The sequence below is a fragment of the Citrus sinensis genome, chromosome 8, assembly GCF_022201045.2.
Source record: "Citrus sinensis cultivar Valencia sweet orange chromosome 8, DVS_A1.0, whole genome shotgun sequence".
Taxonomy (NCBI): Eukaryota; Viridiplantae; Streptophyta; class Magnoliopsida; order Sapindales; family Rutaceae; genus Citrus; species Citrus sinensis.
Window position 1 is genome coordinate 18125080 of NC_068563.1, and position 10446 is coordinate 18135525.

Below are 10446 nucleotides of genomic sequence, written 5' to 3' on the forward strand. Positions count from 1 at the left end.
ATGAAAATCTTCATGTGGAGGGCAGCTAGGAATTTATTGCCAACGACTGAAAATCTTTGGAAAAGGAAATGTTTGAAAGATCTAACATGTCAGGGGTGCAACAAGGAGGTGAAGACAATCAGGCATGCACTCTTGGATTGCAGAGCAACAAGGAAAATCTGGTATCATGCCGCTTCTTCAGTCCAAATATCAAATGCTCAGAATCAGGATATTTTAGAATTCATCTATAAGGTGTGGAGTACTTGGGGAAAAGCAAAGGCTGAACAAACAATAGCTTACTGTTGGGCAGTATGGTTTGCAAGAAATAAAAGGATTTTCGAAGGAACAAATTCAGACCCAAGAGCCTCAGCAGCAAAGGCTAAATCACTTCTAGAAGCCTATCACAGAGCTAGACAAACAGATGCATCTCACATTCATAATGTCAAAAGGGTTGTGCAGAAAAAGTGGGAGCCCCCACCTGGAAATTTTCTCAAGGTTAATGTGGATGCAGCAATAAATAGCAGGAACTAAGTATCAGGTTTGGGAGCTGTTATAAAATACCCAAGTGGCTGCAGGCATAAAACAAGTTCCACTAAAGGAGGGAGTGAGCTTTGCAGAAGCTGAAGCGATGGAGTGGGGCTTGCAGGTAGCAAAAGAATTCTTTCTATCTGCTATGATCATGGAGACAGATTGCAAAGAAGTTGCGGACTTACTTAACAACACCAAGGGCAGTAGAACAGGTATAAGATGGGTTATCTCAGACATCCAGGAGCAACGAAGAGACTTTAAAGAGGTCAAGTTGAGACATATTCCTAGAACCTGTAACACTTGTGACCATTCCCTGGCAAAACTTGCTGTAGGAACAAATACTTCAGCTATATGGCTGGATCACATTCCAACATAGATATTGAATGTATTAAACAGTGTTGTTTGACTTATGAAATGATTACTTTCATTAAAAAAAAAAGGTGGGAGACAAGATGTAATGACCCACCACGAACTCTATGGATGAGTCTAATAGTTACGTATAACTTTACTGATAATAAACTTATTAATAAGGATTTTGCCAATAATTCGACAAAACCTCCCTTATTAATAAGTTTATTATCAGTCAAGTTAGACATAACCAGCTAGACTCGCCCTTAGAGTTTAGGGTGGCTCATTACAGTTATGTATGTTTGATATGTTTGAAAAGTTTATATTAATATGCACATATAGGAATTTATATGTTTTTGCCCATGTGTTTATGTGATGAGTGACGAGAAAGCCTTAAATTGAGGATGGTACATGGCTTGACAAGATTTTAAATTCTTCTGTTGGAGTTTCATAATTGTGTTCGAGGATTGAATTATTTATGATTGTAAAGAGATACTTAAGCACATATATGAGTTGTAATTAGATTCTCCCTTCGGAGTAAGGGGCAGGTCCTTACACAAGATGAAGTGAAATATATTAAAAGCTAAACACAAATGCAGGTCGATCATTTATTATTTATAAGTCTTCTATCTCTTTTAATTTAATGTGGGATCCATTTATTGTCTACACCAGACTCCACAAAATCAACGGAAGATCCAAGTGAATTTTTTTTGCCATAACCATGTAGAGGAGCGACATCCCAAAAAGACTCAAATATTCTTGAAAACGTCTATAGCAGCCGATATTTTTGAGAAAAGATATGTTAGATTAATTCATTGGTACGATTTGATCTTAAAATGATGCTTTCCAAACATTTCTTTTATGATTTTATATTTTTATATGACGATGGAAGCGACTTATAGATGTTCTTCAACTCTTTTGTTTTGATAAAAGCTACATTTCACAACCACTTACAATTGTTGGGTCCAAGCAGTTATTGTTCGACTTTTGTTAAGAGCTTGAGTACATCTCGAGTAGCATACTTAAGTAGCAGTCTCTTGGGTGTATTGAAATCTCTAATTGTTCAAATTTGAAGGGTGTCCGGAGATCCCTAAAGAAAATTGAGGCGTGAGAGAATTGGTTGCACTTTATTGATACTGAAACGACGAATTTATACAAGACAATATGTGAGATTAAAAGAGCAAGTAGCCCAAACTTAAGCTGCTGCTGTCCTAACTAATGGTCAAAATAATAGCCACTAATGCATGACATTTATGTACAGCTAGCGTAAAAGAAATATTTATAAAAGAATTGTAATCATTGAAAATATTTTATGGAGATAATCTAGTCATTGGAAATCCATTTGATAGTGCTCTGCATTCTGCTAAATTGATCTTTATGATTTTCCAATGATTGACTTGTAATACCTGTTGTTTTTATTATTATTATTATTATTTATTAAATACCCTATTTAAAAAAGGTTTCCTTAGTGGGTAAGGGTTTTAAAAAGGCTTGGTCTATAAAAACCTCCTCTACGTTATTTTATTTTTTCAAAACCCTAGAGGTTGATAAAGAAAAGAATACAGCAGCCAACATAAGAGTAAATTCATATTTTTTAATAAGAAAAAGAGAAGATTTTGATTGTGCTCTTGCTTTCCATTAAAGGAGGTCTTAAGCTTGGATTTTGTCTTGAAGGTAGAAAAGAAGTTATAAGAATTTGAACCTCTGACTTTAATTGTGACTTTAGATTGAATGATTTTGTATGTGTTGTATTTATAAAATTGTGAAAAGTATGATCATGTATTGATTTATGTGATTATTGAGTGGAAGTAGTGTTGTTATGTTATCTTGGAAACTGTGAACAATATAGATTGAACTTACTACGACTACTGTTTTCATTGCGTTTCATGCATAAAAATTTATATATTATTAAACTAGACATCTTATCTTTCTATCCATATTTTTATTGTTCAAAAACTTGTTTTATATAAATTGTTTTAATTTTTCGAAGTTGGAAGATTGATGCTGGAAAATTTAGTTTTTCAACAGTCATTCTCACTTCTATAATTTATTTCATAACCCAAACGACTTCTGAAAATTCTAGAAATTTTTATTACAGCATGAATATATGTCTAGTTTCTGTATTTTTAATTTCGTTATTTTTGGCTTCATATAAAAATCATAGAGTAGGGCTGCTGCAATCCTGGAAACTGTTTTCCAGAATTGCGAGGGCTGAAATTAAAGCAAGTTTGGTTACTTTTTTTTATTACTAAATGCCATATAGAATTTTAATTCTGATTCCTTATTGTTTCCTCCAATTATCAAAACTAGAATCGCTATTTTTGAATATGTATAACTAAAGTTATGAATTTTTGAATCAACAGTCCTCTGTATATATCGTCACTAGACAGTTTTGATGTTTTTGGTGGAAAATCAGTTTTCAGAGATGATTATTAACTTTAATTAATATAAATTATGTATTGGATGCCAAAATGTTTACACTAGCTTTTTGTGATACTTATGATTTTCCAACATCTTTATAACTTGATAGAAATCAGCTCTTATATGATGGTCTAGTACAGTTAGTGAATTGATGTGCTTAAGTAAAAGTACATGGTTTAACGATTTTTGGGTTTTGCTATCTACATCAGAATTGAATAAGATATTGATAAGAATTTCGTCTTGATAATTATAGGCCAAGAGTGAGCTCGTGTGATTAGGGTTATTGTTGATTGCATTGGATCGAGGTAAGTAAATTCATGCATAATGTTTTATTATAAGTATATATGTAAATATTTATGAATAGAATGATGTTGTTCAAATGGATTGGCAAGGTATGGTTTTGAAGTTATTTTAAAACGATTTTCTTAAATTAGTTTTAAAAATAACTTTAATACTTGTTTTTCTATAAAGTGTTTTCCTTAAAAATGTTTATAAAGCTTTGCTAAGTCAATGTCTTATAAGCGTTTTATTGAAATATTACTAAATGATTGATATTGAAAAACTGGAAATTGTTTTAAGGTTTTGGCTCATTGTCCGTAGTTACCGTTATTGATATTATTAAACAGCTAGTTATATTGTGCGCACCTATTGACGATTATTATGGGGTAAAGTACCCTAATTGAACTATTGGCCGGGTCACCGAGAGTATATGTGATATATTGAACTATTGACCAGATCACCGGGGATACGGGTGACATTATGAGGCATGAGCAAATTGAATGAAAGAAATGTTTTATTGATCAAAGATTTCCTACACAATTATTTATTGGAAATGATTTTTACGTTATGACTTAACTGATTATGAGTTACATATGATTATAAAATGATTACTGTTTTCCTAACTTATAGTACTTCATAATAATGTTTGTATGCTTTCTCATATTAGTAACCTTGTGCATAAGTTTTCTTACAGAGTTAACGGCTCACCCCTCATCTCCAGCATTTTGCAGATTGATCTTAAAGATGTGGGCTTTTGGTCTAGCGAAGAGGATTTGTTAGCTGAAAACTTTGGCATTTTTTCTAGATGAATTAATTGTAGCTACTTTGATTATTGCTTGGAGTTATTTTTTATTTTGGAGGATTATTGAATTAATTATTATTTTGGAGAATATGTTTTGCCTATGGGCAACATTGACTTTATTTGGGATTAGTTATAAGATTAATGTTATAAGACTTCATTCTAAATTTCTCTTGAATTTTTCTTGGGTGAATTTGCGGTGTTACATGAGTTCTTTCCTTATCATCCTCTCTCAAGCTGGATGGTAGAATGCAGTGAACTCCCAGCTTGTACCGAAATTGAAGGAAAGATTGCTTTGGCAGTGGTTTTGTAAATACATCAACAATTTGTTTTGTAGAGGGCAGAAACCTTGTAATGAGTGCTTCTAGTGTGACTTTTTCTCGGACAAAATGGTAATCAATTTCTATATGTTTGAATCGAGCATGAAACACTGGATTGATGGTCATATGTAGTGCACTGAGGTTATCGCAAAATAGTTGTGGTGGTTAATGGAGAAGAATGCCAATGTCAAGTAAGAGGAAAGTAAGCCATGTTATTTCTACTGTAGTTAAAGCAAGAGATCAATATTCTACTTTAGTGCTTGACTTGGAAACTGCTTGTTGCTCTTTAAGGACTAAGAAATACAATTAGATCCCAAGTATATACAGTAGGGATATTATTATTTTAACACCAAAGTTATTCTAACATATCATGTCAGTACTACGGTTTGGCGAAAAGAGCATTTTACCACCAAATGTTTGCACCGTTATCAATTTACTACCGTTCCATTAAAAAAGTACAAAATTTGCTGATGTTTTGCTGATGTCATAAGGGCATCAAAGACATTTCCTATTGAAGTCAAAACACTCCATTGCAAGTGTAAAATAAACAATAAAACAAAGTAAAAAAAAAATTCAAGGGAAATAATTAGAGAATTAGGAAATTGATAACCCTAAAATTGGCCCTCTCTCTCATTAATTTTTTCCTTTAATTAAGTTGTTATTGTTTTTAGTTGTGATTAATACTTGAATTTCATAGATTATAATATTAATTTTGAAGCAGAATTTTTTTTTTTGTTGTTTGTCATAATTTTGCATATTCTTCATTATTTTTATTAATTAGAAATTTAAGTTATTTTCTAAATCTTATTAATTGTTATTGTTATTATTTTTAGTTGTGATTAATACTTGAATTTCATAGGTTATAATATTAATTTTGAATCATAAATTTTTATTAATTGTTCTTTGCCTTTTATTGTAATTCTACATATTATTGATTATTTTTTATTAATTATAATTTTTAGTTGTTTTCTAAATCTTATTTTTGTTCATTGTTTATTTCTTCTCAAAGGGTAAAATTATATTTTATTCTCTTGGGGGTAAAATCGATTTTTAACTCATTTTCTGTTAAACATTAATATTTTTCTAACGAAATGATGGTAAATTAATAACAGTAAAAATATTTAATAATAAAATATTTTTTTTACTAAATTATAATACTGACATAATATGTCAGAATAAGTTTAGTGATAAAATAATAATATGCTTATAGAGTATCCTGTTGTGCTTATTCAAGTTGCTTTACAGTTATCTTTTGTCTTTTTCTTGTTTCTGTTTTTTCTTTATGGTCATATGTTTTGATTGAATTTTGTTGTAGTGCAGGGGTTTTCTTTGCTGCTCTGCTGTTGCAACTCTTCTCCGCGCTTCGTATCTAGGTATGACCTTCTTTTTCCTCATCTTTTTTTTTCTTTTTTTTTGTTGGTTATGTTGAGTTTGTTGCTCGGTGGTTTTGCATTAGATATGAAGAGAAAAAAGAGTGGTATGTTTTTGGAAGATAGTGAGGATTCGAATGGTGATCGTGGGGAGTTATCTCAATCCCATGTTGCCCCTAGATATAGTCATTTCTCTGAACTGAGCGAGGAGAGATCTAAGGACAACTCCAGGGAATCCAGAGGAGGGAAGGAAGAGATAAGACCTAGGAGTAGTTTTTGGGGAGGATTCTAATGTTGACGACGAGAGTACCACTACTTTTGACCAACATAGGAGTTTACCTTCTTTGAAACCCAAAAAGAAGAGTAAAACTCCTAAGAGTGACCGTAATTCCAAAGGGAAGGGTGCTCCTACCTCCCTATGCTTCAACTCCCCCCCTCCCGATTCAATCAGCCATTCCCCACTATCTAATCCCTTTTTTAAAGTGTCGCAAGAGGACCAAGATTTTATTGTAAGAAAATATCATATCTCTCCTTTTGTTAGGCTTAGGATTCCTGGTGAGGATGAAAGACTCGATTGGCCTCATTCCGGGCTTTCTTTCTATATCAACTTATTCCATTTTGGCCTTAGGTTGCCTCTTAAACTTTTGATTGCTTAGAGAAGTATTATAGGCTGCTGCATGTACTAGAGAGAGTTTTTTTGAAGAAGAGGTTGCCTTGGGGGATATAAAAGAGCTTTACCAACTTAAAAAGCCTCCTTTATCGGCCTCAATTTATCTCACTCCTTGGACATCGGGCAAAAATCTGGTAACGCCCATACCTGCTTTGAAAAAAAGGTTCAAGCACGGGTGGTTTTTTGTGGATGATGACTGGGCCTCTACAGTAGAGTTCAGAGGCAGAGTGAGCCATGTCAGGACATCCTATAACTCAAAAAGTAGGTGCCCCCTTTAGCTATTCTTTTTTGTTTTTATTGTCCCTTTTTCGTGGAAACTGATTTACGTTCCCCTTACTCTATTGTAGATATTATGTGGAGTAAAAAGGATTATCCAATAAAGAAAATAAGAGATTTTGTGGCTTCTCATAAGACAAAGCTTGCTAAGAGGGGTGATATGCTAAATGAGAAGAGACTAATCAAGTTTCAACTTGTTGAGAAGCGCTTCCTCTCTGATGATCACATTAGATCAATGATGGGTGCTTCTCTTTTCTCCTTTTGTTCCTTTCTTCCACTGCTTGCTTTGTTTAGCTTTCCTCTTTTGTTGTTTATTTGCTGATTAACAGTTATGCTACTATTTATAGGTATTCAGTTCCCCTCTGGTGTTAGCCGAAGTAAATAGAGGTCTTTAAACAAGCGAGCTTTCGTGAGCCTTATGTTTAAGTCAATAGAGAAGAAGGAAAAGTTGAGCTCCCTTGGTCGTGGGACAATTTTCTATTCATTTGGTAGGATAACTAGATCCCAACACGCGTTTATGTCGATCCAAAGGAACCTTCTGGTGCTGCTCCAGGCCTTTTTAGAAAGAGGAAATTTCCTGAGGTTGCCTTCTCTTTGGGCTCACAAGGGATCGTGGATTTGGACCCCACTGCTGGCAACAATCCTCCTCACTTAGAGAAATACTTTTAGCTCTCAAGTGAACATCTTACGGCGAATGCGGATACAACCCTGCATAAATAAAGCCTCTTTGATACTGTCATTGGGGCTTTCAAAGCTTACTAATATGTGAGTTTTTCTCTACTACTTAATTAGAATAATCATCTTCCTTCTCATCCCTTCTTTATAAAGAGCTAACATTCCTTTTGTTTTCAGGCCGCGTTTATGTTGATGAAGGATTATGACCTGGCTAGGGAATCCTCCTCCACCAAGTACGAGGAGGAAATGGTTTAACTTCACAGGGAGTGCCGGCGTGCTAACAAATGGTAGAATGAGCAATTGCAGAAGGTGACATCCTTAATGGAATCCTAAAAAGAAAAATAGGAGACTGAAAATAAGGAGCTAGAGGATGAGTTAAATGTGGAGAGGAGAGTCACCTAATAGGTTCGGGAGCAAAATGACCAGGAGGCTCGCGCATCTTTATACTTTATCATTTCAGAGATTTAAAAGGAGGATCCCGAATTCGAGGCCCCTTACTTAGAGCCGTTTGTGGTGAAGAAAGACATCCTGGATCTGATAAAAGAATAGGAAGAAAAGGCAATCACGAATAGGGGTGGGCAAAAAAACCGGAGTCTTAAAAAAACCGAACCGAACCGACGGTTTTTTTTTAATTTGGTTCGGTTTTTATTTTTTTTAAAAACCGAATATACCATTTGTAAAAAAAAACCGAAATGTCGGTTCGGTATTCGGTTCACTTAGCTGAACTGAAAAACCGAACCGAAAAACCGAATTATTGATGAAGATCGGAGAATGTTGTTGGCGTTTGTTTGTAATTTTTTTTTTTATTTTTTGTTGTAAGTTGTAATTGTTGTTATTTTTATTTCTCTTTATAACATTATGATTATGTTTATATAGATGGAGTATTGGAGTTTGGTTATGTATTTTGAAATTTTAATATTTCATATTTTGGGAGTATCTTATTAATAGTTAGAAAAATATTAGTGATAAAATGTGTTTTGAATACTTTGTATTTATTGTTAATATTTGTAATAAAATTAGGATAAATTAATTGTTGAAAAAAATTATTACATTCATGAGGCCCAATGAGCTAAAAATTTAAAAATTCAAAATAGACCCAATAAGTTAAGAACCGAAAAAACCGAACCGAACCAAACCGATCCGAAAAGAACCGTTTGAGTTCGGTTCTTATTGAGTTTGGTTCTTATTCGGTTCTTTTTATAAAATAACCGATTTAAATCGGTTCTACTTAATTTCGAACCGAACCGAACCGAACCGTGCCCACCCCTAGTTAGGAAGGCTATTGAAGGGGTTTCCTAGGATGTCACATAGATGATCAATGAGGTTCTCCCAAGCACTGATCCTTCTACTCTCTTGGAGCTAACCTCTCTTATTGGTGAAGAAGTTGATTCTGCTGCCTAAATCAATTTCTTTGATGTTTGCTTTGTTACAGATGCCCCCCGATGGCATCTGAAAAAACTTTTATGCTTTGTCTATTTTCAAATACTTTAGATTGCCTGTGAAACTTTGTTTAATGTTTTCGTATTGTTTTTGTGTTTTGGATGTTTGATCACATGACTTCATTTAGGATTTATTGGCTGACATTTATTTAAGACTAAAGTGTTTGTGGGTAAGAGGTGATGTTTCGTTATTTGGCTTGTCATAATTGTAATTTTTCTAAATTTTTTTTGATGAATTCTAGAGTTGTCCTTTGTGGGTAGAGATGGCAAAACCCCGGGCCGGGTCCGGGTATTGCCATGACCGGACCCTGCCCGGATGCAACCGGTCCGGGTCCGGGCCGGATTTTAATTCGGGTACCCGAATTTTATATTTTTTAATATTTTATGTGTATATATTTTTTATTTTTTAGTAATTTTATAAGTTTTAAATTTATTTCAATAAAATTTGACATGAAAATATAAACTTTAAGTGTTTAAAACTTTATATATGTATAATAAATAAGTCAAATAAATATAAAATATTTAAAATAATATATATTTTATAATTTTTTTAATAAAATCCGGGTTCCGGGTTTATCAAGTGATGCCCAAAACCGACCCGGCTTCATACCCGGGCCGGGTATTACCCAGCCCGCAATGCCCGGGTACGGTCCGGATCCGGACCGGGCGGGTATTTTTGCCACCTCTATTTGTGGGCAGTGGTGCCCAATATCTATGCAGGATTGCTCCCACAAATTTATTGGGGTTCGCATCTCATCACAGGACACATGAACTTCTTCAGCCAAATGGAGTTAATGGGGAGGAATTCTCTACCCATTCCCTGAATATTTGTTGGAGCTTTAGCTTTCTTTATGGTGCTACATCTTCAGGACGCTTACTTTATAAGCCCATTCAAAAATGTGCTTTTTGCATGATAAATAATTAGGGATGGCAATGAGGAGGGTAATGGAAGGGATTGACATTTCCTTACCAATCCCTAATATTCTGCATATATTCTTGTCCCCTCTTGTCCCGTTATAATTGCTGAAAGGGATCTTTGTCCCCTCTTCAAATAATAAAAAGGGATTCTCGAGGGTCCGTGATCCCCAAAAACCCTTAAATAACTAATACAGTTTTTAGTTTTCAAATTTGATTTAATCTATTAAAATTAAAATTAAAAATAAAAATAAAGCTAGACAATATATTGAAGGAAAAATAAGGATTCTAGAAATACCTTTCTTCTCAAATTAAGCAACGGAGTAATCGAATGTTGGATCATGTCAATGGTCGAAAAGAAATCACAATTGGAAATCCTCCTCTAATGAGTTGTTCAATGTTCTTATTATGTCTTCACGAAGAAGAG

The 10446-nt window shown here is 33.9% G+C and overlaps 1 protein-coding gene and 1 long non-coding RNA gene across 3 annotated transcripts; both read left to right on the forward strand.

Moving 5' to 3' along the window:
- On the forward strand, positions 1-510 carry LOC127899366 (uncharacterized). Its single transcript, XM_052432725.1, has one exon. The coding sequence runs from the start codon at positions 1-3 to the stop codon at positions 508-510; it is 510 nt and encodes a 169-aa protein (XP_052288685.1).
- A 5437-nt stretch (positions 511-5947) lies between these two features.
- LOC102613594 (uncharacterized) lies at positions 5948-8563 on the forward strand. Of its 2 annotated transcripts, XR_008050829.1 has the most exons (5): positions 5948-6047; positions 6131-6975; positions 7062-7232; positions 7338-7755; positions 7843-8563. It is a non-coding gene; the product is annotated as an uncharacterized LOC102613594 (long non-coding RNA). The 2 variants fall into 2 exon arrangements; XR_003066739.2 differs by having other exon boundaries at positions 5949-6975.
- Positions 8564-10446: the final 1883 nt, after the last annotated feature.

Bases quoted from the DNA above. Each gene is read 5' to 3' on its own strand.
- LOC127899366 (XM_052432725.1), top strand. From the start codon at position 1: ATGAAAATCTTCATGTGGAGGGCAGCTAGGAATTTATTGCCAACGACT.